General features: G+C 35.8%; 1 protein-coding gene across 2 annotated transcripts in view; it reads right to left on the minus strand.

Moving 5' to 3' along the window:
* Positions 1 to 911: 911 nt before the first annotated feature.
* LOC134806505 (protein scalloped) overlaps positions 912 to 26891 on the minus strand; it is a 65363-nt gene continuing 39383 nt past the window's right edge. The window contains exons 3-12 of one of the 2 annotated variants that reach the window (XM_063779786.1): positions 18764 to 18894; positions 17344 to 17473; positions 9417 to 9547; positions 9235 to 9333; positions 8349 to 8389; positions 7591 to 7768; positions 6736 to 6816; positions 5964 to 6130; positions 4463 to 4697; positions 912 to 4083 (exon numbers count right to left, since the gene is read on the minus strand). In XM_063779786.1, the coding sequence (XP_063635856.1) occupies positions 3970 to 4083; positions 4463 to 4697; positions 5964 to 6130; positions 6736 to 6816; positions 7591 to 7768; positions 8349 to 8389; positions 9235 to 9333; positions 9417 to 9547; positions 17344 to 17473; positions 18764 to 18894 (1307 nt within the window). In that variant the 3' untranslated portion in view covers positions 912 to 3969. The remainder of the gene's footprint in view (positions 4084 to 4462; positions 4698 to 5963; positions 6131 to 6735; positions 6817 to 7590; positions 7769 to 8348; positions 8390 to 9234; positions 9334 to 9416; positions 9548 to 17343; positions 17474 to 18763; positions 18895 to 26891) is intronic. The other variant, XM_063779788.1, reaches the window with a different exon arrangement.

The raw sequence follows: 26891 nt of genomic DNA on the forward strand, positions 1-26891 counted from the left end.
ATAATGCCTATAAGATCAGTGTAGGGACTGTAGGATTGAGTATTATAAAATGCGACATAATTGGCATATTTTTGCTATGGAATAATTTTTATACATGAGATTAACATTTGCAAATCTATCAAAATATGTATGTAGGTATTTTTAAATCAGTATCAAACGTGCTCTACATTTTATTGAAGCAGGTATAGGGAGGTACATACATATAAGATTATTATCGTATTTATGACGGGCACTAAAGAAATCAAAAACACTTTAATCCTTTGTAGGTTTGATTTAGTTTAGATTAACATATTTTACTAAATAGCTTGAAGTTTAATTATCCTTAATTAAACTTCACTCAAAATATTACAAAAATACTAACTTACCTTCCTCACCGCTACCCACGCAACGGGAGGTCCAACAAAATGTGTGTCTATTATCTGTAGATTAAATATCTAGTGATACCAGATGATTAATATAATTATCTTTTCAAATTAATTGATAAGTGTTATTAATTAATCAGTTAACGGTACTGACTGACAAATATTTGCTTAGTATTTCCGGGTGTTTTTTCTAATTTGTTTTTTAACTTTGTTAATATGATAGGTACATTCTGAACGGAAGTAACTAAATATTTCGAAGATAATCAATTATGTATTATTTTTATCTGATAAAGCTTTTTTATCGTAGTAAATGTGTACACCTGCATTAGATCATTCGTATATCACTACGAATTTCTACATTTATCTGTCACTGATGGATTTAAAATCAATAATACTTAAATTTTTTTGTGTAGCCAATTGTACATAGCAGATACAACTCGGGTAAAGTATAAGGACTGTTCCTGAAGTTTTTCAACTACCTCGGTTACATTTATGCGATATTCGTGTTCGATATTTCCATTTGAAATAATGAGTAAAATAAAAACTCCGTTTTTATGAAGACAATATAATTAAATTTTCATACAAATCTTTAACGTAATATTATCTTTAAAATACTGTACACAAAGTCGGCTGGTCTTGTAGAAAATCATTTACCTACTACTAAACATATCAAAAGAAAATATTATTTCTCAAGAAAAATACTATTGCATAATCTTAATAACGAAAAGCAAATGATTGTCTGCAACGCTGCCGACTAAATTTTTATATTTTTAGTTTGATATGGCAGATTGTCGATATGAAAGACTTTTAAAAGCGAAGATCGCTTAGAACACTAGCGGAAAGAAATGCACTAAAGGTATCCTATTTACATAATGAATTTACACATTATTGCCATCTATAAAGAAAATAAAAAAATGTAAACTACCAATGACAATTTTGTTTACACAGCATTTAATCTCATTTGAGTAAAATGAACCATATAAATGTACAATATCACAACAAATTAGATCTGTTTTTTCACACGCCAATATTTAATATTAATATTCTTGACCCCTACATTAATGAAATCAAGTCGAAATTGCAACCAAAATTAAGTTATTTTTTTTAAGTACCGAATATGACGTTAGTTTTACAATCGGAAACGACCATCGCCATATAAAAAAAAAACTTAAAACTATTCACTTTACAATTATCTAATATAACTATATCAAATAAATACAAAAATCTCTTATTGTTATTATCTAAGATAATATTTGCCTACCTCATGTCTTGAAACTAAAACTATTTAATGCACATAAACCTTAACGCAGTTTAAACTTAAATGTGCGCACGCCGTTGCGCTGCTGGGAGGACCCTTAAAATATTTGACTAAAAGAGAGATCAAATCATTGCCACGTAAATACTTATTGTATAATCGGCAGGTTGTTTCGAGTAACGTGTCAACACTTATTTGTACTTTGAGAGTTGAAAGCGAGATGCCTAGGTTGCTGCGGTAAATTAGAAAATAATTGTTTGGACATAATCTCACTGGAAGTGGGTGCTAATATGATATAGTATTGCTTTCAACCTAGCTGCCAGGGGATTCGTGCTCCGATATCAAAGTATCCAAAGTGATCATGCATGGAAAGATAAAGTTATACATAATATAAGTATAGATCTCAGATATTTCAAAAAATATATAATAAAAGTTGACGACGCGTCTTTCAATATAAATCACGAATATATTGACTGTGTGTAATTTATCGCTCCGATAAAGATTAAATGTGGCAAGCATAAAACAAAAACAATGCACAAATATGAGTTTACTTACTGGAAAAAAGGAAATGAAAAGTGTAGAAATTATAGAAAACAGACGGTCATATTGTATGAAAAACCTATGCTCGGAAAAAAACTGGTAAGGGGTAAAAGTCTAAGCCTAAGCTATTGCATTTTAAGAGCATTTGATTTCTCTCGTTTGAAAAGGCATTTGCTTAAGAAACTAAATAACAGAAGAATATTCATCAGGTTAGTGAAAAAAAAGATAAATAGAACATCATTCGCCACATTTAGGTTGATTTAACCTATCGGTTATTTTAATCAACACAACATTGTACCACAACAGTGCTTAACAACTGGTTAAAACTTTTTGTCTTTAATTTACTAGACACTTTTTAATAATTCTTACATATGAAACCTATGAATGATTCATGGTATCCTACACTAAGTTTTAATCTTTCCACTGTTCTAATATATTTTCCATAAATTTTTGCATACGTTATTAAACACAGTGAAAAGACTAAATATGCTCAAGTAATTTATGTTAATGTAACATAATTATAGAGGCACTGTGTGTATTCAATTCTATCTTCTTATTTGATATTATTTTACACGCGTCTACTGAACGATATTGTTTTAAATTTTAAGAATTATGTAAAATATTTATATTACTCTTGACATGTGGTTTTTGAGACCCAAGGGAAATTAAATAATTTGTTGAAATTATTTTGATTTGTAGGAAAAATGTCTGTGTTTATTATAGCGATTGACGAGTTAATTCGAGTTTTTATTGTAAATAGTATGAGCTGTAATGTTGCAATTGTAATATAAAGTTGTGGCAAATCTGTGGAAATAGCCACTCTAACACTATTTACAATTAAAACTTGAAAAAATCATCTTAATAAGACGCCAAACGTGATGTTGCGACTACCTAAATGAACAAAGAGAGTACCGAAACATTAAAATATAATTATTTAAATTGAGCTATACAATAAACATTTAGTTACAAAAATATTGTAGCGTTATTTTCAGATCACAATTTACTATGTTACGATTGCAACACTATCAAATTACGGATATATTTTCTTCTAAGTCTGTCAAATTATATAAAGTTTTATAAAAGTGGAAAATAATAACAACTATGTGGTCCGAGAGTCAGATCGAACCCACAACTCTGTCTTCATCAGAGCCAATAATGTTCTTAAGTAATTGAGCTCTATCTCACTGCTATCGCCACGCTAGTGAATTTCAGAGATAAGTCGAGTATTGGTAAAGGGTAATTAGTTCCAGTAAAGCCAATGTTGCGGGTTCAAGTCCTAGTTGGGCCATAAAACCCTTTGAAAACCGTGCATTCAGCACTATGACGTGTACACAGTATACACCTCAAGAAATAAAGGACCAATTTTGTAATAGTTAATAATAATTAACTCTGCAAATATCCTTCTGTACCTTTATTTTTATTATTATACCTCTGAGCTTTTCTTGTGGAGGTATTTCACCAACAGCTTAATTTTATTCGCTTTTATTAAAAAGTAGTTTAATAGCAGACGTTTCTGATAAACGAATTTAGTAAAAAGAGTGATTGGAAAATTCGCAAAGGTCAATTTTCAGTAAATGGGCTTCGTATTCAAGTCCAGCTCGGGCCACATAGTTTTTCTATTTTTTCACTCTAGTTAATAACTACAGTTTCGTAGCAGACTATGATTTATGTAACAAACGGATTTTGTTGGAGATAAGTAAGCACTTAGACCTTTGTATGGGTGAAGATTTGTGAGGTCCATATTTAGAAGTTGGTGTACCGAAGGAATGATAGCTACGGACAGGCGGAGGGAAGGAGGGATGGGTGCGTGGTTCAGTCTTTCACGAGCCTGTAGATGTGGTGCTGTGCTCCGTGTTCACTGTTCGACACTTCAAACACAAACGCGGCACATAACAATGTCTCTTGAGTATCTCTATTTGACACCACCTGTGGACAACAGAAAAACATACATAAAGTAAATGGTTCAAATGGAAAGTGTTTAATATTTTCAACGACGAATGTATGGGAATTTTAAGAGGAAGATTTAAGGGGTTGGTGGTGTAAACGGCACCACTTTTCCGCCTGGCAACATCGAGTTTCTTGAAGCCTTCATAATATTTATGTATGTTGGGTGAAAATGCAATATTATGAAACTCTGCGATAAAACGAGACATTGATTCTAACCTCATTGATTGGGTTTGCTAGAATTGTCTCGATGAGTATTAGTTGACTGTTGATAGAAAAGTACAGTCAGCGATAAAAGCTAGTATCAAAAATGAAATTTTAGACACAACATTAATTTTTCTAGAATTATTTCAATTGTTACCTGAAGAATAGTGAAGTTCTCTAACACGCTATTCATCATGTATTTCTCAGGTAGGTGCTTGAGCTTGTGTATGAAGTTGACCATGTACTCGCACATCGGCGAGCGGTGGATGCGGTACACGAACCTCCCCCCCTCGAACCGCGCGTATTCCGTCTCCACTTTTTCGACTACTTGCTTCCCGAATGAACACACTTTTGTGCTACACGTGATGGTCATGTTTTCGTTGCTTTCATACCTGGAATTATAGATGAAACAACGTTTGATTAGGTATAGTTTGTGTTGTTGCTATTTTACATGCATCTGCAATCTGCAGGTATAAACATTTAAATCATGTATTAACCATTCTTATGTGTACAAGTTACTAAAACGAATTGACGTATATTACACGAATAGGTACAATACAAATACTCTTTTCACATCACCAATTCGACAAAGGACTTTTTCTTCCCTGCTAGGAGGGATCAAAGTGGCACTTTTCTTCCCTACTAGGAGGGATCATAGTAACACTTTTCTGTTCTAGCACACTATTTTTACATTTATTTGCACATTATTTTTTTAGCTTAAATAATCTGTGTAAGTAAAATCATCAATAAAATAAATAATCACAATAAGCTGTGTTGAGTCAACACTAAGATTTTTTTATTTTCCTCATAGTTGATGTGAAAAGCAGTATGTGTCACACGGTATCAAAATTATTTGATCTTGGGCGTTAACACTTGAATCCCTCATTACGCTCATGCAGGATTCTACTTTAGAATCCCTCACTACGTTCGGGATTCTAGTGTAGAGTCCATCGCTGCATTCAGGAATCAATGTGCGCCCTTGACGGAAATATATAATTTTGATCCCTTGTAACACAAACTACTATTATTGCACACCACCAGAAAACAATACAAAGAATACAGTAAAGAAGAGGTGAAACAACATACGGTCTTATCGCTGGAAAGCGATCTCTTCCATACAACCTTTAGTACATTATTTAATATTTAGTATAGGTACTTATGTTCATTATTTAATACATATTTAATCGAATTATATTTTATTTTATCTTCTCTTCTTAGTTAAGTAAATAATGGGTTCCCTAATCGTAGGTCATTTTACAAATATCAAATACGAATTGCCTTAAAATTGTCACTGTAAATATGTATTATCATCTTCCTACTTAGCTTCATAAAACCATTGAGTGTAATAATCGTTCGGGGCTATTCATAAATTACGTCATTTCAAATTAGGGGGGGGGGGTCTGGACATAGGATGACGGTAGCATGAAGTAGGAGGAAATGGGGTCATTTGAAGCATGATTTTTGGATGATTATAGGGGGGGGGGTCCAAAATCGTCAAAAATCGATGACGTAATTTATGGACAGCCCCTTCATACGAAAGATAAACACAAATAAATGGTTAGCTAAATCACATTTCGACATTCCCACTATAGGTAGAATAAAAGCGAACAAAAATCAGATATTAATATGAAGTTGACAGGTATACTTAGTATACTTACACACTAGTAACACCATAAAATGCTCCGGGATCGTCTAAATTATTTGTGTTTAGATCCGCCCAGAACTTGACCAAGAAGAAAGCGTTTCGAGGTCCCTTCTCGTAGAGTTCTTTCAAGCCGCCTTTCTTCTCAGGGAACTTGTCATTTATTTGTTGCACATCTACCGACTGAAAACAAATTTGACATATTAGTATCCATTACCGTCCATTTATTTATACCAGTAGTTCACCCAGATCATTCCCCATAAAAAAAAAACCGGCGAAGTGCAGCAGGGCATAATACAGGGTTACTTCATACGATACAAAACAATTTTGGACATTCGGAATGATTGTGTATATTATTTTTGAATACCTATCCATTATCCAATGGTGTGCCACGCGTTGAATTTTACTTCATTTTTAGTGTTCCGTGCCAAACTTTGTTCACGGAACACTTATAGTAGTTACATGTGGAGTGAAGAGGGCTCATGTTATAAACTTAAAAAAATATTTATTTTAACTATAACCGTACCAAATTTCATAAAGATCAGATAAACGATTATGTTTTTATGGAACAAAGAGTTTTATATTGCTAGGAGAGCTGACAGGCGTACCCCGTAAATGTGGTGTTATTTACATCACTTCGCTACGCTCGCTCGGTCAATATTCTATTCAAATGTGTATAAAAACGGACGTACTGATTAACTTTTAATTCATGAAATTATTTGAATGAAATAAACCAGTGATATAGGAAAAACAATAGAACAACAATAAATGTAATTAGGATTTCTCACCTCTAATAGTGGATCGGCGTATGTAACTGAACCACCTATGTGAACGAATAGATGTTGTGATAGCGTTGTACTCGGCGGATACTGTAAAGGGATAAAAAGAATCGCGTGTTAATTTATTTCTGTGCTTCTTTTGAGTGATCATTAACTGAAATATATAGGTGTAATAGCCGAAAAGATAACTAACGAAGTTTTTTGATTAATTCCAATTCTAATTATTGCATGTAATCGATCTACAGCTATACTTAGATCTTATTAGACTTTCAAGAACGACATTCGAATTAAAAATCGGATCTTGATTTGGTAGTATGGTATGCAAGCGCCGCTCTACTTTTTAATCTGAAGGCGCATTTCAATGGGAATAAGCGAACTAATTAGAAGAACTAATTTGGGTTCCTTCAAGGGTTCTACGCTGGCCAAACTTTTGATAATACATACTTATATGTAAACGACTATTCGAAAGAGCTTGTTGCTAGGCCTAGTTGAATACAGCATATTTTGAAGATTGACTCTGTGGCAGTCAACGATTCAAAATCCTTCCAATTAGTTGGCTTATTAGTTCGCTTTTAAACGTACGTAATTATTGTGTTTTGCACGAAGTCCTAACTTTTTCAGCTTAAATACATTCTTAGCTAAAGTTCTACCACTTAACTGAGACATTTTGTGACTAGTTATTGTGGTTGAATAACGGCTATAGTAAGGTTAAAAAAAAAATTATACTTAGCCGCAAATGAGTCACCTCTTACTAGAAAACTACCACAAAAGTATCTCGGTTTACGAGATACTCACTGGCTTAAGTGGTAGGGCTATAATTGGCTCAGTGCTTCGCTTAGTGTAGTAGCTTTATTTGCAACCAACCGTATCCGGGTCCCTCGGGTGTTCCACGAAGGCCGAGAACTCCACGAGCCGCAGCTTGTGCGTGGCGATGGCGCGGCCTTCCCAAGGCGGCGGCGGCGCCACGTCGGTGCCGCCCGGCACGCCGACACTGCCGACGCCGGGCACGCCCTTGTAGCCAGCACCCGGGAACGGCTTCACGCTGAAATGGACGTTCGTCAGGTATTATTTTCAAGTTATATCTCACGCGGAGGTATGAGGGACGCGGAAGGTATTAGGAATGAATGTGGAAGGATGTAAGAGGAAAGGAAAACCAAGGAAAAGGTTGATGGACTGTGTGAGAGATGATAAAAGATTAAAAGAAAGCAGGTGAATGATGACATGACGAACGACAGAGAGATATGGAGGAAAAAAACATGCTGATGATGATCTCATATTGGAATATTGGTGATATTTTGTTGAAGCATTTATTTTGCTAGGATGGGGCTTAGCTGGCCGTGTTTTTACAAATATCTAAGGGTATACTATACTTGTTGAACTATACCGTTACCATGATCATTAACTAGGTAGCCGTTACTTTTGGATTTTAATGGATATATTCTTAATAAAAGACGAGACAAAAATCGAGAGTTAAGTTACCTAAGATGCTTTGTGTAGTATAGTTTCCTTGCTATGTAAATTATCAAAGATATGGGGTATAACTTATGAACATTTGTTGGGGTACAATAAAAAAAATGCCAATACCTATATATATTGTAATAAATTTATATTTCAATACTTACTCTTGCGAAGTTCCAGCTTGTAATCCTGGTTGCCAAAATTGCTGAAACATTAAACAAATTTCTATTTAACGTATATCGTCTTGATACTTTAGTAAAATAAAACATAAGCTTTCTAATCTATGTTACGTTCAGCCGAACATGTTATTTCAAATAAAGCCTACAATCGTTGGCTAATTGGAATACAAAATTAATGTAAAAATACGTTGATAACAGACCAATTTTTAATTAAGATTAGTATTTAGGTAGGTATTTGGCCGAACTATGACTAGTAAATAAATGTACGTATTTAAGATAATTTTCTAATTCATTTTCTAATATTATTATTGTTAGTGGACACTTAATAGCAACAAAAACTACACACTGCTAAGCGTCATGTGTTCTCCTTTACAGTGAGAGATTATTACCCCTAGCTTCCTTAGTGAACTGTGTGCCCGTGGCAAAATGCCGGAACAACGCTCGTTAGAAGGACAGGGACAGAGAGTGTCAAATTATTAAAGTTTGTTATTAGTAGCTATACGAATTTATTATTATTATGGTATGATTATTATTACGTACTCAATTATATTTTACGTTTTAATCATTACGGCGAAAAGCATTATTGTTATATCAAGTTTCAATATATCAAATAATCTTTGAAACACGTGCACATGGGATTAATATTCCGAATTTAAAAAGCAACATGTTTAAGGGCCAGTTGCACCAAACCTTAGTTTTTAATCTATTTTTATTATAACTATAATTCGGTTTTATACGAGATGACAGCTGCTAGCGTTATATTAAACGTTAATCAGCTCTGTGATTGTGCATGGTGCAACCCGCTCTAAAATGCTCATTAAATTTGCCGTATAACACAACAGGCATGGCATGCCTTTTGCAAGCCCAGTACCGTATGATGGTACGCTGGATGTGGCAGGCCCGCCACGATCTGTGCGCTAGACAGGGAGCTCATTGACTGCATGGCCTTTTCTTTCATCATACCACCATCCTGGACGTCGTTATATTCCATTAAAATAGTCATCAGACTTAATGTTCACAAATACATTCTACATTTTAAAACATACTACTTACCACTTTAAGTTTAGCCTGTATTTCACGAAGTTTCCGCCTAGCTAGCACCTGTATATGTGATGACACCTGCTTTCTTGTGCGTGTTTTTCCTGTTCTTAATTTTATATATCTCGCTATCAGCTCATTTCGTCCTGAAAATAAATTAAAATTTTCATTTATTATCCGTAATTTCATAAATCATTCTAAGTACCTACTGTCTTATGAAAAAATGATAATAAAATAGATTTTTTACTGGACTGGAATGAGCAAAGTTTTTATTTTCGATTTATGTTATTAATACGAGTTACGCCAATTGAAATAACCCGTGAAATATCTCGCATAGCTGAACAGTTAAAACGCATACTGCACAATGCAATGCCGGCACAGCCTCGCAGTCGATCCGTTATGAAACAATTTTCAAAATATTTTGAATAGCTATTTTCAATCATTGAAACTGTAGTCGGGCTGGAATGCAGGGAGGTTTGACTAAAAGCGGGGCCACGGAATTCGTTTATTTTAATTGAGGGTTTATATAACAATTTAAATTGTGTTAGAGTAAGGGAACTCCCTATTCTATAAGAGATCATTTCCATTCGCTGTTCAATAATTTATTTTTATTTGTTGTTAAAAATAAAACTTTAAAAAAGTCACTGTAAATATTAACTACTAGCTGTGCCCGCGGCTCCGCCCGCGTGGAATTCGGTCTGTGTCAGTAAGCGGCTAATTTCTAATCCTAATTTTTCTCCCTCTCCCCTGGAGGCGGAACTTGAAGTAAAGTTGACAGATGGATATGCTAGAGGACTGTAGCCCAGATAAAATATTTTACAATTAGGTAGGTACCACTAAATAAAACTACACTCCAAATACAATAGTTTTTTTCGCCCTTATTAAAATTTTACACGTGATTTAAACGACACAGTAGTAGACACAGACAGTAGTAGTATATCGACAGAGAGTAGTAGTATATCGGACGATACAGTAAGGTATACGTGCGCGAGCGAAAGCGAAGCGGCCTGCCTGGCTAGAGCGCCACTCACCGTGGTCTTCTTCAGACTCCTGAGGAAGACCACGTGCCCCTTGTAACCTCAATGCGTTGCGAGACTTTCACGAATGATTCAATTTTTTTCGGGAAGGCATGGTAATGCGTATAAAATGCGAGTCCCAAATCGTTTGACTCCGCAAACGACCAGTGCCGGATTAAGATATTTTGATGCCCTAAGCATTTCTAGACCATGGTGCCCCCTCTCCCTAGGGTCACTTACATTGATTTTTTTTGGTAAGTTGAGTGACGTTCATTGCCGCATTACAGCTGAGAATAGAAATCACTCACATAATTTTATCACGAAAATTGACAGTGCTGCAGCAGTAACGTTGCAACAGAGTAATACTGCTGCACTCGCCATAGCTCAGAAAGTTATTGAAAACGCGAGCGAAGCGAGCGCGAAAATTTTTCGATATAATAACGCAATTTGATAGACAGTTGTACATTTTTACTTTTAGTATGGAAATCAGTCACATAATTTTATCACGAAAATTGACAGTGCTGCAGCAGTAACGTTGCAACAGAGTAATGCTGCTGCAGTAGCCATATCTTAGAAAGTGATTGAAAACGCGAGCGAAGCGAGCGCGAAAATTTTTCGATATAAAAACGCAATTTGATAGACAGTTGTACATTTCTACTTTTAGTATGGAAATCGGTCACATAATTTTATCACGAAAATTGACAGTGCTGCAACAGAGTAATGCTACTGCAGTCGCCACCCGAATGTCACCTTTAATATATCTTATAATGTTATTGTAAACGCGAGCGAAGCGAGCGCGAAAATTTTTCGATATAAAAAACGCAATTTGACTTAGAAAGTTATTGAAAACGCGAGCGAAGCGAGCGCGAAAATTGTTTGATATAAAAACGCAATTTGATAGACAGTTGTACATTTTTACTTTTAGTATGGAAATCAGTCACATAATTTTATCACGAAAATTGACAGTGCTGCAGCAGTAACGTTACAACAGAGTAATGCTGCTGCATTCGCCACCCGAATGTCACCTTTATCATATCTTATAATGTTATTGTAAACGCGAGCGGCGAAAATTTTTCGATATAAAAAACGCAATTTGATAGACAGTTGTACATTTTTACTTTTAGTCCCAACCAGGCGCGAAAGGGATGGGACAGTTTTCTATCAGCCTAGCTTCGCATAGGGCTCGATATTTAAGGGTCTCAGCGAGGTTGTTTTCATACAGAAAAGATGCAAGAAAGCAGAGCTTGGAATTGGATTGAAGTGAATGTGAAGTGTGAGCAAGGCAGAAGGCCCAGCTGCGAAAGAGGAAAGCTTGGTTTTGGATCCACGCCCAAGTGTAATTAAGGCAGAAGATCAACTTTGCCATAAGGCAGAAGACCTCGCATAAGACCTTACGCCGAACTGCAAAAGAGTGGCTTGAAATCGAATCTATGCATGTAATCACGACTCTTCTATTGCTCGCTCTTTAGCTTCACCCGGAAGCGGTACTTGATAGGATGCTTTTAGTTTTCGGCTTTCACGGGGCCCCTTATAACACTTTGACAGTTAGGTCTCAGGATCGCGGCTAAGGAGCAACTCGGCTTGGCCGACAAATCTGGCGTGCAAGAGAGAAAAATTCGCTATAAAACCGGTAACCTATGTCGAAAACATCGGCTGGCCGCAAGCCCGAAAGCAAGTTTTTTTTCCATGACTTTAAGGGCCTCCGCGTAAGGTCAAATCGAAAGCCCACGTTGGAGATGTTCTTACGTACCCTCATTCTCTTACTTGATCCCTACGACCCTTCGTTATTAGATGGGTACTTGTACACGTATAAAAGTTTCATGTAGGTTCCTACTCCACGACGACTGCAATGCCGATGCAGCCTGCGCGTTTTTTTGGCTACGGTTTTGGTTTTGGTGCCCCCTAGACGTGGTGCCCTAAGCAAGTGCTTATTTTGCTTAAATGGCCGGCACTGCAAATGACAGAGGTCAATGTTTTTTTTTTTCAAAGTACCCACCTTCGTGGCCATTATTAAGTGCTTAAAAAAGGAGGCGATACCTACGTATGAATATGGATTTGATATGGGTGCGATATAATTACGATTAGGTATAATTCATGATGTAGAAAATTATTAATTTTAAATAATTATGCAATTATACGCGTGTTAATATGTGTGTTTATTTTACCACTACGTAACTATGTAAACTCATTTTTAGTTTTCTTGATTACTTAATGTTTACTCAGTTCCCCAAAAGATGGCACTGTGCAATGAGGGGCAATTCATTTACTGTCGTTTAATTTTGTTGTATTATTAATTTATTAAATCAACATAATTATTCAATTATTTTTGTTGATATCCGTACCCTCTCTTCTAAACTTAGAGTTAATTTGGCAAAATCTTTCCTCGGTGGCTTATTCATGTCACAACTTATTACGAGTAGCGCCATCTGTTAGTTTACCAGGGTACTCAATAGTGGTAGCACATATTTGAAAGAAGTTTGCCCCTCCTTCCTAAGTAGCGCCATAAGATTCAGGAGCAAACTTAAGTCAATCGAGTGTTGTGGCTACCCCCCCTTTTAGGGGTTGAATTTTTATAGCCTATAACCTGGCCGGGGATTTTCTCGACAGATTAGTAAAGTTTTCATCAAAATCCGTTCAGCCGTTTTCACGTGATGCGCGTTCAAATAAACAGACAAACAGATAAACAGATAAACAGACAAACAGACAAACAGACAAAAATTCTAAAAACTTTTGGAACGTGTTTTGTTATCGATTCTAAGTATCCCCAGCCAACTTTTTTTCAAATATCTTCCATGTACAGACTTTCGACCGTCTTCAGCTTTATTATATGTATAGATCTAGCTGGTTGACCGACAGGCCTCAAAACCGAATTATCAGGTTATTTTATGAGGTTCCGTTTATATTTATTATTTTATTTTTTGATGCTTTACCCGTGTAATAAAGTATCTGTGAAAATATCAACTGTTGTCTACCTGAAGAGATTTTGTGAGATACATTTCGTTGACAGACGGCTAAACGGATAGACCGACGGATGATTTCCAGGGCACGGAATTCTTAAAACTTTTCTTTTCTTTTCTTCCTTGTAGTATACAAAACGATAATACTGATATAGTTAACTAGCGATTAACTTCATGATTTAAATGAATCATTAATAACATTAATAAATAAATAAATTGCCAATAATGTAAACAAACCAATTTACCCTAATTATGTACTTCGTTATCTCATCTTACTTTTTAAGCACAACCATGATTTCATCAACAGTTTATATACTTAAATCTTTTATTTTTATCAAGTACCTACTAGTTAAAATCACAGATATAAATATATATGTTAATTAATAATATTTCAATAAAAACAACTTATAAAAATATTAGAGGTTATATGTCAAAAGTCAAAAAATGGTCACTTTTGTTTACATTATTTGCCATTCCTATTGTAGTTTTATCTATCTTATCTCTGACGTTCAAATTTACGTTCTATGTTTTATTAATTTATATACTTATCTAATATTTTATACCTAATATCACATGTTAGGAAAATAATAACGAACTCATTAATCCACATTCAAACAATTGACACTGAAATCTGACATGTAACCTCGGGCCACAGTTTTAATTTGGACAATAGTGTATTAATTCACGGACAATATAAAGGCAGACTCGCACGGCCCAAAGTAAATTGAAATCTCATTGAATTCGGGGAATGCGACGGCGACGAGAGGCGGCTGGTGCGAATTTAATTAACCCCTTGCTGGCTCGTTGAGGCGAATAGAACATGGAATACATATGTGCCGAAATTGGTGCGGTTAACTTTGACGGTCAGTTATGAAAAATATCGAGTTTAATTATTACTGAAATATAACGCGTAAAGTTACAAAATAAGTTTTATTGTGTTTCTTTATAAGTACTAGTACCAGTAAAAATATTTTGAATATCTTATGTATTTTTTGCAACAATGATTATAGATTTAGATAATATGTAGGTAAGTTTTGAATAGATAATCAAAGACATTTATTCTTCTATGATAAATATGTATAACACTATTTTATTTATTAAATATCTTAACTTGAGACCCATTTATAGAATTAAACAAAGTTTTAGAATGTCTATTAAAGCAAACATTCTTGAAATTACTACGGAATTATGGCACCATCATAAAATGTTCACGGCGGGTGTTAAGCTAAAATTAGTATGCAGGGCTACTCTAACAAATTGCTATTAACACGAATTAGTAAGGAGAATAAATACGCCGTATGTTATTCGTTGTAAGTGTAACTTCCACTTAGTGAGATCCCTGCCCGCGAATCGGGCATTAAGAGTGCTTTCACCCGAAACGTCGTGTGCATCCCTCTATAAATACTCTCGTGCAGAAGGATCAACTCGAAATGTTTCTATTCCACAGTGAATAGAAAAAACAAGAGATCATTATTTATTACTTCGTTAGTTGGCTAATTTGGTCCATTGCCAGCGCGACGCGGCCACGCTCTCGCGCACTTCGCGCGGATGAAATCGTGCGTGTGCGCTCTACCTATGAATATTAAGTCTGAGAAAATGTACTGTTTCCCAATAATAATCGTGTCTTCTGCCGCGTTTCTAATTGAGTCATAAGTCATTTGACAATTTAAACTCTAGGTATGCTTTTTTTCTAATCCGTATCGTTACTACTTATTAACTTTCATAGCCGTAATTTATTGCGTAAGAGATATTGGAGATCCATTAGAAACACATTAACGTCTTATTTTAAAAGTGGTTTCACGATTGTTTTCAGCATGAGCTTTCCTTCAATAAAATATTCAATAGGGAAAATAAGTATTGAGAGTTTGTACTGAAATACGGGCGTCGAAGTAAAATTTCACGCTGACCCAAACCGAAGCTATGCGAAGCAAATCCTCGCGGGAAGGGTTGAGTTGCGATGGGTCTAAGGAGGATTTCTCAAGAGACAATCGGGAGTTATGCCCAAAGGCGGGCGGGGCGCTAAACAACGGGCGCGGGCGGCCCGCCCCTTCTTTATATTTTCTTACTGCGTTCGCCGCCTAGCGGCGCGGCCGGGCCCCTTACACGCTCGCTCGCTCACTAATTGCGCATTCTTCGCATAGTTTAGCCCTCCCGGCTAACCCCTCGCCCTCCGCCCCCCGGACCACGTGAAACCGTGCGCCGACGAAACTTTCATACTCCCAGGATATTGAGCGGTTTTGAATGTCTTAACTCACGAACGTGCAAGCAGTGATGCCAGAGTACTGGCGTAGTACGCAAACTGTTCCTAACTACATAACGCACCATCTGAGCTTCGCCTGACTTACCCCAACATGCAGCGAGACGGTATATATTATGTCGATCCATAACGTAACTTTTCTACTAAGAGTAACTTGACTCAGAAAATAAGTTTGTGTTATACAGTTGTCAACTTTTACACAAGTAGGAACAAATATAACACAGTAGCGTAGAACGTCAAATCAAACGTGTCTCGCTTGTACAAAATAATACTCGTTTTCGTACATCTTAGTGAATAGATGATAAGATTTGTACCTACATCGATGAGAATAAGGGCGAGGGTGTGGGTGCAGAAACAAGCCCGGACAAGGGTGACGCACTTTTAGAGCGCTAGATGAAGCTCGGGCGGACACGTCCACGAGTAATGTGGTCATATATCGTCCGGACGACGCGCGCCCGCAATTATTATACAACACGCTCTTTCAAATTACTAGGGACAAGTCCAAATTACATTTATTTAATTTGTTTTGTAATATGCGCAAACCTTCAAAGTTAATTATTTTTCTTTATATTTCTGACCATACGTTTCTTAATAAATAAGCCATAATTTATCTCTTACATTCTCAAAAAGCAATAGACAAACCAAACCGGCCATAATAACTTTATCCTGGGGTTTAGTGATAAACATTGCATTTCATTCCGTCTATTAAATCACTTAAGGTGGACACATCGTCTCTGTGGCAAATTTGTTTAGCAATTCCATTTGGCCCCGCGACGGCACTGAGCGGGCAGTCCTTTAATTAAAACCAGGACGTAATGTTGGCGCGAACTTAATGTGCGTCCGGCGGTGTAATGGCAGTGGCTGCCTTTAATTGTTCTACGTCAATTGCGTTCTATATTGTTCGCGACACTGTGTTGACAAAGAAATAGTAGCCTGCGCTACTCTCTTGCAATAACTATTGTTTTGAGATTCAGAAAAACGTTAAATATGTTTTTAATTTATGTAATTAACTGATATCTTACGTACATTCAAAGTAGACTTTTTTACATTTAATTTACTGAAGGGAGGAAAGGTTTTAAGTGGCGATCGTCACGTCTTGTTAACGAGCTTCCTAAGTTAACATTGTAACGTGAAAAAATTCACCCCAGTCTTTGCAATTTGAGAAGAGAGCATCCGTTTTTAAGATTTAAATTAAGTCTTAAATCATTTAATATTATAATGATTTGGTGATTAGTACGGTTTTGTTAAATTAATTCGGTTTTAAAACGGAATATGTAATCAGGTATGTATCTACATTCTTCACATAAATTGCTAAGTATCTTGCACGTTGTTATCACGTGCAAAATTAATGGGAAATGTCTTCCGAATCGGAATCGTTAGAAATGATGGAGGCCACCTGACTTCGACATTCAGCTTCCTCGAATTGAAGACGTGGTCCAATCAAAGAGATAATAATTGTCCGTGCACGTCTTTCCGCGGAATCTTTTTGAGCAAACCGCTTTGTCGGCTGACATCAATACCTTGGCTTTTGTCTCGTGCCATATCCATTGTTCACTTTGGGCGAAACGGCCTTGATATCGCATTATAATAATGGCTATATGAAGCGTATAATGTATTGCGACACCTCTATTACGAATGAGAAACGAGGGAGGGATGATACTTAGGGTGTAGCTGTAGATAAGCCTACGGTTCAGATGCATGTCCGGACTCACCGTACATCTTGCCCTCATCCGAGAGAATAATCTTGCGTCTTCCACATGGGGGGTAAATGGCGAGTGCTTCTTGAAAACTTTGTTCGATGTCGGGACTCCATACACCCTCCGCATCAGCTGCTGACAAGTCCTGGGTAAAGAATATAAACAATGTTTTAAATATGTCCCATCGTGATATTACGAAATCGGCTTTTATATGGACCAGACGTACGACCGTATGTCTGTCGATATTGCTAACATATTCAGACGCGGCAAGGCAGAGTGCGTGATTGTAATTAATGGCTTGCCTCTATTCTCAAAAGAAAATAAAAATAACATTTCGCCTTCGACTCGGCCCAACCAATGAAAACATCGTGAATCATGGTTCCTTGAAACCACTCGAAACGTAGTTTCTGGTTTATTCTAAACGGCGAGTTAATATTGGCCTATAATTTTAAGATGCTTCATTATTACTTAGAATTACTCAATCAATTTGATTTAACTGGTTAAATTTAACAATTAAAAGATATTGAGGTTAATCTTCTCAAATAAAATAAAAAAATCGAGCCTGGCGTGAACTTGCAGACTCTCAAACTTTCAGAGATAATGTACAGCTTTTATTATTTATTACTAACACTTAGGTCAAAGAAACGCCAAAGAAAAAGAAATAAAAAAAGGAAAGAAAAAAAAGAAGAAAGAAGAAGGGAAGAAGAAAGAAAGAAGCGCTGGTGGCCTAGCGGTAAGAGCGTGCGACTTTCAATCTGGAGGTCGCGGGTTCAAACCGCGGCTCGTACCAATGAGTTTTTGGAACTTATGTACGAAATACCTATCATTTGATATTTACCAGTCGCTTTTCGGTGAAGGAAAACATCGTGAGGAAATCGGACTAATCCCAATAAAGCCTAGTTTACCCTCTCTCTGGGTTGGAAGGTCAGATGGCAGTCGCTTTCGTAAATACTAGTGCCTACGCCAATTCTTGGGATTAGTTGTCAAGCGGACCCCAGGCTCCCATGAGCCGTGGCAAAATGCCGGGACAACGCGAGGAAGATGACTTAGGTCAAAAAAACGTAATATTGACTTTATATATTCTATTTCGCGATGATGTTGGCATTCGTGACCTCACAACATATTAGACTATTACCTTTATCGATTTAACGGCCGCTATTTTCAAGCTTCCGTACCAAGAAGGTAATTTATTTTATAAAAACCAAATTCTGAAAAATTTATAGATATCGTTGGTACGTATACGCAGTAGCTCGAGTAGTGGATAATTATTATCAGTGGTCAAGTGTAGTATTAAAAATTGTTAGCCTCTTAGGCCGCAACATGGACGCAAGCATACATACATTGCGCACGACCGCGTCCAGTCCGCGTCCTTAGATAGTGTGGCTTTTAAGTAATAAAATAGCTCATAGCGCTCGCTGATATCCTGGATTTGTACCTTTTCATCATCGCTCGCGTCGCCAACGTCGAGGTGCTTGGCATCGGCGCCGCCCGATCCGTTGGTGTCGGGCGCGCCGGCCGCCGTGCTCCACGGAGACGCAATGGTGCCGGCTGCGAGCGCGCCGCTCGCTGAAACAAAGCACACGATATTTTTATTATTTTTTTTTACCAAAAGGAAGGTATTTATCAGGTTTTGCTGTAAGTATAAATCATACTTATATCGTTTAGCTTATAAAAGGTATAAATAAATAATTAAATAAGCTAGCGACAGATAAACATGTTGTTAAAACTAATGTTACTTGCGTGTCAGTGTGTGCTATTAAACGTGCTTTTAAAAATTTCATAACTTCAACTTTTACGTAGTAATCCCAACACATCTTATATTATTCTTAAATCATGAAGGGCCGACTTATAATAGCTTGTGCCAGCGTCTCTTGAGCCTCTTACGTCAGACGATTTGTTTGTTTACCGTTTCGGATGCTCACACTGTAAACTTCCATTTTGTACCTATTGTGGTTACTTTGCATTGATAGTACGTCAATTGACAACAATTTAATCTTTTACTTTCCTGTTTGTATAATTTATGAGTGAATAGTTGAAAACGTTAGAAAAACTCGCAAGTCGCATGGGTCGAGGATAAATCCGAAATATTTAACACAATAAAATACATAAAAGTGGAGTCGAAGCGTTCCGAACTCCGTAATATCTCAATACCGAAGAAGCTTTGTTCCCTCAAGATCCAAGAGCCAAGCTCGTAGGCATTCGAAAAATTTTCATATTTACTGGTAGAAATATGCAGGTACGAGATGTTTATAAATATAATATAAAAATATCAAAATGGAGAATTTCGTTATGAAGAACGGGAGTGGAGAGAGTAAAGTATGCGGCCGCCCGCCCTCCGCGTTGCGTTAAGGTGAAAATCCATGAAAGACGCTGACACGGTGATAGTGAAAGTATTCGCATTTTTTCATGTAGGTTTTATTACACTAAATAAGTAATAACATGTATGCATATAACAACGAGTAGGTATGCATATGCCATTATATGAAGCAAAATAATAGAAAGTATTAGTGTAATGTACTCGTAATCGTAATATTGTTTAGTTTAGTAATGTTGTAGCTATAAGCACGATTTTTTTTCACTGCATCCATCTTGTCAAATTTCTGTGATTTGCGGCCCGATTCGAACTTTAAGATACGTCAATAATAATTAATAGACCTAGAAACGATATGATTAGACGTGTCAGTGTCAAAAGTGACGTTTTTGTTTGAAGAAACGTCACATTTTACACTGACATATCTAATCCATATCGTTTCTAGATCTATTAATTGACGTGTCTTAAAGTTCGAATCGGGCAGTTGCTGTATCCTACTCATTGGGTTATCTACATATACAACTATGAAATATTTGCCTACGAAGAGTTTCATTTCTAACTTTAGTTAACCCCGATCTACGTTGATTTACAAGTAATCCCATGTCGCGTCAACAAACCGCAGCTGTTGACAAAACATATCGTTAAAAGCAAACTCGCTTCGTGCATTGTGCTGTTATACTAAAACGAATTTATATGCGTTTTAGTATAACATCATTACATTGCGCACAAACCCTGTTATTAAAATAATTTTAATAACGATATTTGTGCGCAATGTAATGTATGTTAAGACGGGGTTGTAATTTTAGATTTTTTTTAACTTTTAGTCTGTTTTAATGGCAAAATAGGAAAGACAGTTCCGTAAAATATTTATAATTTCATATCTACAGGTAAACTGGATTTACTTATACTTACATGCTAAAAATCTCATGTTTAATTTGAATTATGAACGTGACGAATAAAAATGCTTTGGGAATATCACTATAATTTTCAGTTTTCATTGACGTAGTTGTACCTATACTATCAGGCCTATTCGGATTTCGAGTTAATCACAAGATCTTGAGACGATTTAGAGATCAACTAGATCTACATTAGATATCGACTAGATGTGACTTGGATATCTAAGTCATAACTTGTCGAAATCGTTCAAGAGGACCTCCAGAATCGCGGAAACGTCAAATTTGACATATCTATCTTACAAATATCTTTAAATTATCCGTATCGTAACTTGTTGAAGTCTAGTAGAAATCTAATTCATTTTCCGAATCGAGCCGTCAATCTTAGTTTTTATTTGGTCGGTCGTAAAAAAAAAGTAAACATAGAGTATGCCTATGTGTAGATTTGCATTTGATTTGCATTACTTGCGTTATGATTTTAAGACGCTGATCGGTAACATGTTTATCGATGTTTTATTTTTAGGGTTCCGTACCCAAAGGGTAAAACGGGACCCTATTACTAAGACTTTGCTGTCCGTCCGTCCGTCCGTCCGTCCGTCTGTCACCAGGCTGTATCTCACGAACCGTGATAGCTAGACAGTTGAAATTTTCACAGATGATGTATTTCTGTTGCCGCTATAACAACAAATACTAAAAACAGAATAAAATAAAGATTTAAATGGGGCTCCCATACAACAAACGTGATTTTTGACCAAAGTTAAGCAACGTCGGGAGTGGTCAGTACTTGGATGGGTGACCGTTTTTTTTTTGCTTTTTTTTTGTTTTTTTTTTTATATGGCACGGAACCCTTCGTGCGCGAGTCCGACTCGCACTTGCCCGATTTTTTCAAGCTCTCGTGCAAGATTTTTTTGAGAAAATGTACCTATGTTTGTAAAGGCTTTTCGATACACTGACGTACAACTGACGGCTACCATTCGATTTTTTTTTACCAAGAGTTATTAATTTATTAGTCTTATTACATACTTCGATACGTAAACAATTAATTAGGTGCTGAATGTATAACTAATTACTGATATGCAAGTACAAAAAACAGATTAAAAGTTAAAACAAAGTAGAGTTACAAAACTTAACTAATTAACAAATTTCTAATTTTAGGTAATAGGCATTCATGATGTTCATGCGTAACTTTCTAAAATTAACAACACTACAGCTACACATGATTACAGTGTAAGAACTTTATTTTGTTTTACAGTTGAATGAAAACAAACATATGCGAGTGACTAATTCAGCTTCGCATTAAAGCAATCTCTCTGGCGCGGTTGTCTAACAAAGAGCGCATCGTGAACGTGCAATAATTAAAATAATAAAGCATCGTTGGTGCCCCCACTCGCATTGTGATAATATGACAAGTGTCCGCAATAACCGGGACCCTCGTATCAACTCGCTGGGGTCTCGTTATGATCAAACTATTCTGCATAAATAGGAGTAGATAGTACTTATGTTTAGTGTATTGCGTGGCGGCCGAGATCGATTATTATTGTGATTTTTTTTAATATCATCACTATTATGAATCCTTTCTAATTATGAAAAAAATATTACCTAAATGTACGTTTAGATATTTTGCATTATATTTTTTTATACAAAACCGTCTTGAGTCCAAGAGACCGATTAAAACTTTACAAAATGATCTCAATTTGATTTCACTGCCGTGCACTCGCTATTATTATATTTTTCGAAGTAAGTGTTCGTCTTCTAATTAACATAAATATGTAAAGTAAATTTCACAGTCAACTCTCGTCTTGTCGATCTCATTTTTGGTACCGTAAAATACTGCAACTTTGCCTGGATTTTGACGTTTTTTTCTTATATCTGTGAACCTATTTTTCATTATGAGTTTAATGAGTATTAGTCGGAAAACATACCCTATGCCTTGCCAGATAAGACTCAAATCTCATTACCTAATCATACTGTATTTCCGATTTACAAGCAATCAAAGTGGCAGGCAAAGTTGTAGGCCTAAGACGTAACTTTGCCTAGACGGATATCTCAATAAATAATGTGTTGCTATTTGTAATAATATTGGAGGCCAAGACTCATTTTGGGTCACCGCGCCAACCAAGTAAGTAAGTAAGTAAGTATTTACTCGTGTGCATGAGACATTGTGCTTGTCCTTGGCAGTCAAATTATTGCCATAAGCTTAATACTTTTTTTTCACAGGCAATAGGTAAAGTTGTAGCAGGTTCCACAAAATTTCTATACAAAAATATCGTTAACTGTAGGGTTGTGCCAAAAAAAAGATAATTATTAAAAAAATATATTTATATTTTAGTTACAAAATAATCAACAAACAATCAATTTTTTTGTTAACGTTAGTTAATTATTGCATTGTCAGCAGATCTACATACACACACTGAAAGTTGGTGAAAATCGACTTGCAAGATTTGACAAACGTTGCAAGTTAATAAAAAGCTTGTAATAAATAAACTCATTTAAGCAGTTTAGGCAAGCTTATTTTTACTCTTTTCTGTACATTTATAAAACCCAGCTAGTGACAGCTCTAGACCCAGGCAAAATTGTGTCATTCAAGTTTCTAAAACACTGCCCAATATTGCCTAGTACGTTATTATGCTGAAATCATGTCCTTTTCTTGAAAATATTAAACTTACGGAAAATAGACAGTCTTTACTTAGCCTGGGACATTACCACTTCTCAAAAATCACCTTTTTTGTAGACAAAATTCCAAAAGTTACGAGACACGAAAAAAATGCTGCCACTCATTCCGACTTATGATGCGTAACTGGCGGAGCAACAATGGAGATACCATTGTAAAAAATGAAATATGTGTTGCCAGAATAATGAAAATTACTACCAAATGGTAAAAAACAAGAAAAAACTAAGTAAATTAGAGAGGTCGTAATTGAAACGAAATAGGCAAAATTGAGCTTAAATGGCAAAGTTGCAGCATTTTACGGTAATATGTATATGCAATGAGCTTTGAGCCAAGAACCTAGCGTAGGGTCTATAATCTCTACCACTTTTATATGAGTGGACGTCTCAATTGTACTGGTTGTATTGTAACTATCTGCGTAACTTACTTTATACATCTCGCTCGCACTAATATGCGAGTATGAGCGACATGCATAGAAAGACTCCCAATTTGCAAATAAAATGCACAATATTCCTTGAAAACGGCCAAAAAATTAATATGTGCCGTCCACTGTTTATGTAGCGCCTGGCACAGGTGCACGCGATCTGAGACTTCTAAAATAGGAATGCATTTAATATCAACGACAGAATAATTCCGGCAATTTAATACTGTCGGCCCCTTGATATCGCGTGTCCGTTTTAGAATCTATAATAATAAAAATAGCGTGTTTTCACAGAACATGAATTTTTATAAGTTTGCGATTACAACCCTTCCTGTGATTTACTAATCTGCAATTGGAATAACTTCCCTTCAGGAATATACTTAATTGAACGAAGAGAGGTTATAGGCATAGCGGGATGATGGAAAAATAATTTTGGTTCCAGTTAATATTGGCACCCCTCCGCCCTATGCAGGCGGGGTGGGCCGAGCCACCTGTGAGCTCGCGGCGCCACCGCACCTCGTCCGAGCAACGGTCGAGGGTTTCGCGCCAAAGTATGTTAATTAATTTTTGGTTGACCGTTCAGTAGGTACTCGCTTTGCTCAAATCAGCCGGTCCTGCAATGTTTCTAACTTTGTTTTTCAACTCAAATTATGATTTTTTTTAAATGTTGGTGAATACCTATTTATCCGCTTGACAAATACTTAGTCCACAAATTTGGTCGCCCCCTTTCTATTAATTATTCAATAGACGCAACTCACCATTCATGTGCCAGAAAATAGCAAGGAGTTTTATTAATTCGCTGACTGAATATTTATCTGATAGAGAGATCAATAATGACATAGAAACTATAGGTATTTTATGTTTATTGTTAACCGGAGTAGTGTTGCTGTAAATGGTTTTAAGTAGTAGTGCGATTTTTATTAATGTTTTGCGTATGCAGTATAAAGAGAAGACCAGTGGTAAGTTAATGCCAGAGTGAGAGACTTACAAGTATGTATTCCAACCCCTATGTTAGAGAATGGCTAAGTGTAAATCGTGACGGTATTACTTTTGTGCCATTAAGTAAGCTGGACGTATAATTAATTTAATCTAGGTTCAAACGTCTATGTATTTATGCCAATTAGGGTTGGATGTATGTAAAGTAAATTGAGGATATATATAATAGATAACGTTGAATAAATTCTAGATGTCAAATACACAACTATTATAATTGCTGTTATATTACCTAGTTATTTTAATATATAAAGGTAGATAAATTAACAAAATTGTACTCTCATAATTACGCTCAATTACGTATACTTAGTGTATACTAATAAATAATTAAAAAATATTAAACTTGGATTTTAGGATGTTACACTGTCAATGATGTCAGTGTTTCTTAGATGTGTGGAAACCACGTAGTGAAAAATAAACATAAGCACTCTACCGAGTCACGAAGAGAATTCTGCCAACTTCATTTATAATACCGATCGTAAAGACGTAACGTTATTATTGTCACGTAGTTCTCAACTTTATAACGTAACAATAGAGTACAAAGACACATTATCTACTAAACTTAGTAAATGAATCATCGCGGTCGCTTCGCCAGCTGCGAATTAAGACTCCGATTGCAATATTCTTGGTGAATGTAGCTCGTCTTACAAATCTTACAATATTACGCGCGATTAAAACTTTACTGTCGTTGTAGTGATAGCAATTATAGCATATCACGGGTGTGGGCTGTAACACGAGCAAATAATTAAAACATAAATTGTACTCCTTAAACGGCCACACTTTTGTTCTATAACTTTTAAAAATTATGGTACATATTATCTTACAAATTAAATATTATCTTCAATGTACGCCATTATCATTGTAATCGATGTTGCTTGTTTGTTACGCCTTAAACATAACAAAATACGCAATACATTACGTCAGAATAAATTTTAAAGTGTACTAAAAATCAGAACACAAGCTATTTTTAAAAGTCGCTAAACAAAATGTTGGTCAGTTCAAATGTTGGTGAGTACCTATAGCCTACAGCAAAGAGAATAGATAGTATAGAGGGGCCGGGCATAGTAAATTTTGTAGTCACAGTAAATTTACTGCCATCTATCGACACACGACTAAAACTCAAAATGAAAACGTATAAAATTATCAAAAAAATGTATATATATGGATAAATGATTTTATTATTTTTATATCATTTTGACAAATGTTCATTCACTGATATCTACGTGTTAAAATTGTTAAATATGAAACGGTGTCGTCACGCCATCTAGCCGAGCATAGGCTAAAGGTGTGTACGCCATTTGCCTACAGTTTAATTTGTTGCCCGTGTTACAGGCCACACCCGGTATAATGATTTAAAACATTGGATGCATTCGCTTTAAATTACTTTCTCTAACATATAATTCAATTGTGTATTAAGTATTTTATTGTTTTAATACATAAATACATATTAAAATAAATATAATGCTTAATACGCTTTATTTTTATTACCTAAAATACCTTACCCCTTTTTGTATCTTTTTAATTTTTGCACTTGTTATATTTATATATATACATAATATACATTTAGTACAATTGGTACGAGTATTATATTTATGTATGCTAGTATGTATTTTATCCCATAAATGTTATTTTTTATTCGTGGCTAATTTGTTAGTTTTCTTTTTACCTTTATTAATTTATACGAATAGGTACAGAGTGGATCATAATTTCATAAAATAAAAGTACCTAGAGGCAACGAATTAAACGGCATAACTTTTATCTAATCAATACATGTGTGTTTAAGTGATCTGAACAATACATTTTACTTTGCAAATGTGAATACAAAAGATAGGTATCTAATTTAATACAAAGCGACGAATTAGTGCCAGATGAATCAGACGATATACCACAACGTTCAGTTATTTATTCGAATTAACTATCAATTTTCCCGAATTTAAATACGTTGTTATCATTAACGGGTAACTGTTTACGGGTAGCGGATAGCCAATTGTTTTCCCACTAAGATTCAACTAGTTTTCTTAATAAGGGAGTACCGCGTTGGCGGGAGTGTTCCGGCGTATCCTCCTTTACTTGGGTCTGAGTTATAGGCGCAATATTACTCAAATATAATATAGACGCCATGGTAACAAAGAGATACTTATGAAATTAAGGTGATAAATCAGCGCGCTCTGAGCGAGCCGGGCCATGAATGAGCCCCGGAACAACGGCGTATATGTAAATAATGTCGTATGCCGACGCCCGTACGCCCGCCTGCTTGAATATAAAGTAATATGTCAC

Source organism: Cydia splendana, chromosome 3, assembly GCF_910591565.1.
Source record: "Cydia splendana chromosome 3, ilCydSple1.2, whole genome shotgun sequence".
NCBI classification, from domain to species: Eukaryota; Metazoa; Arthropoda; class Insecta; order Lepidoptera; family Tortricidae; genus Cydia; species Cydia splendana.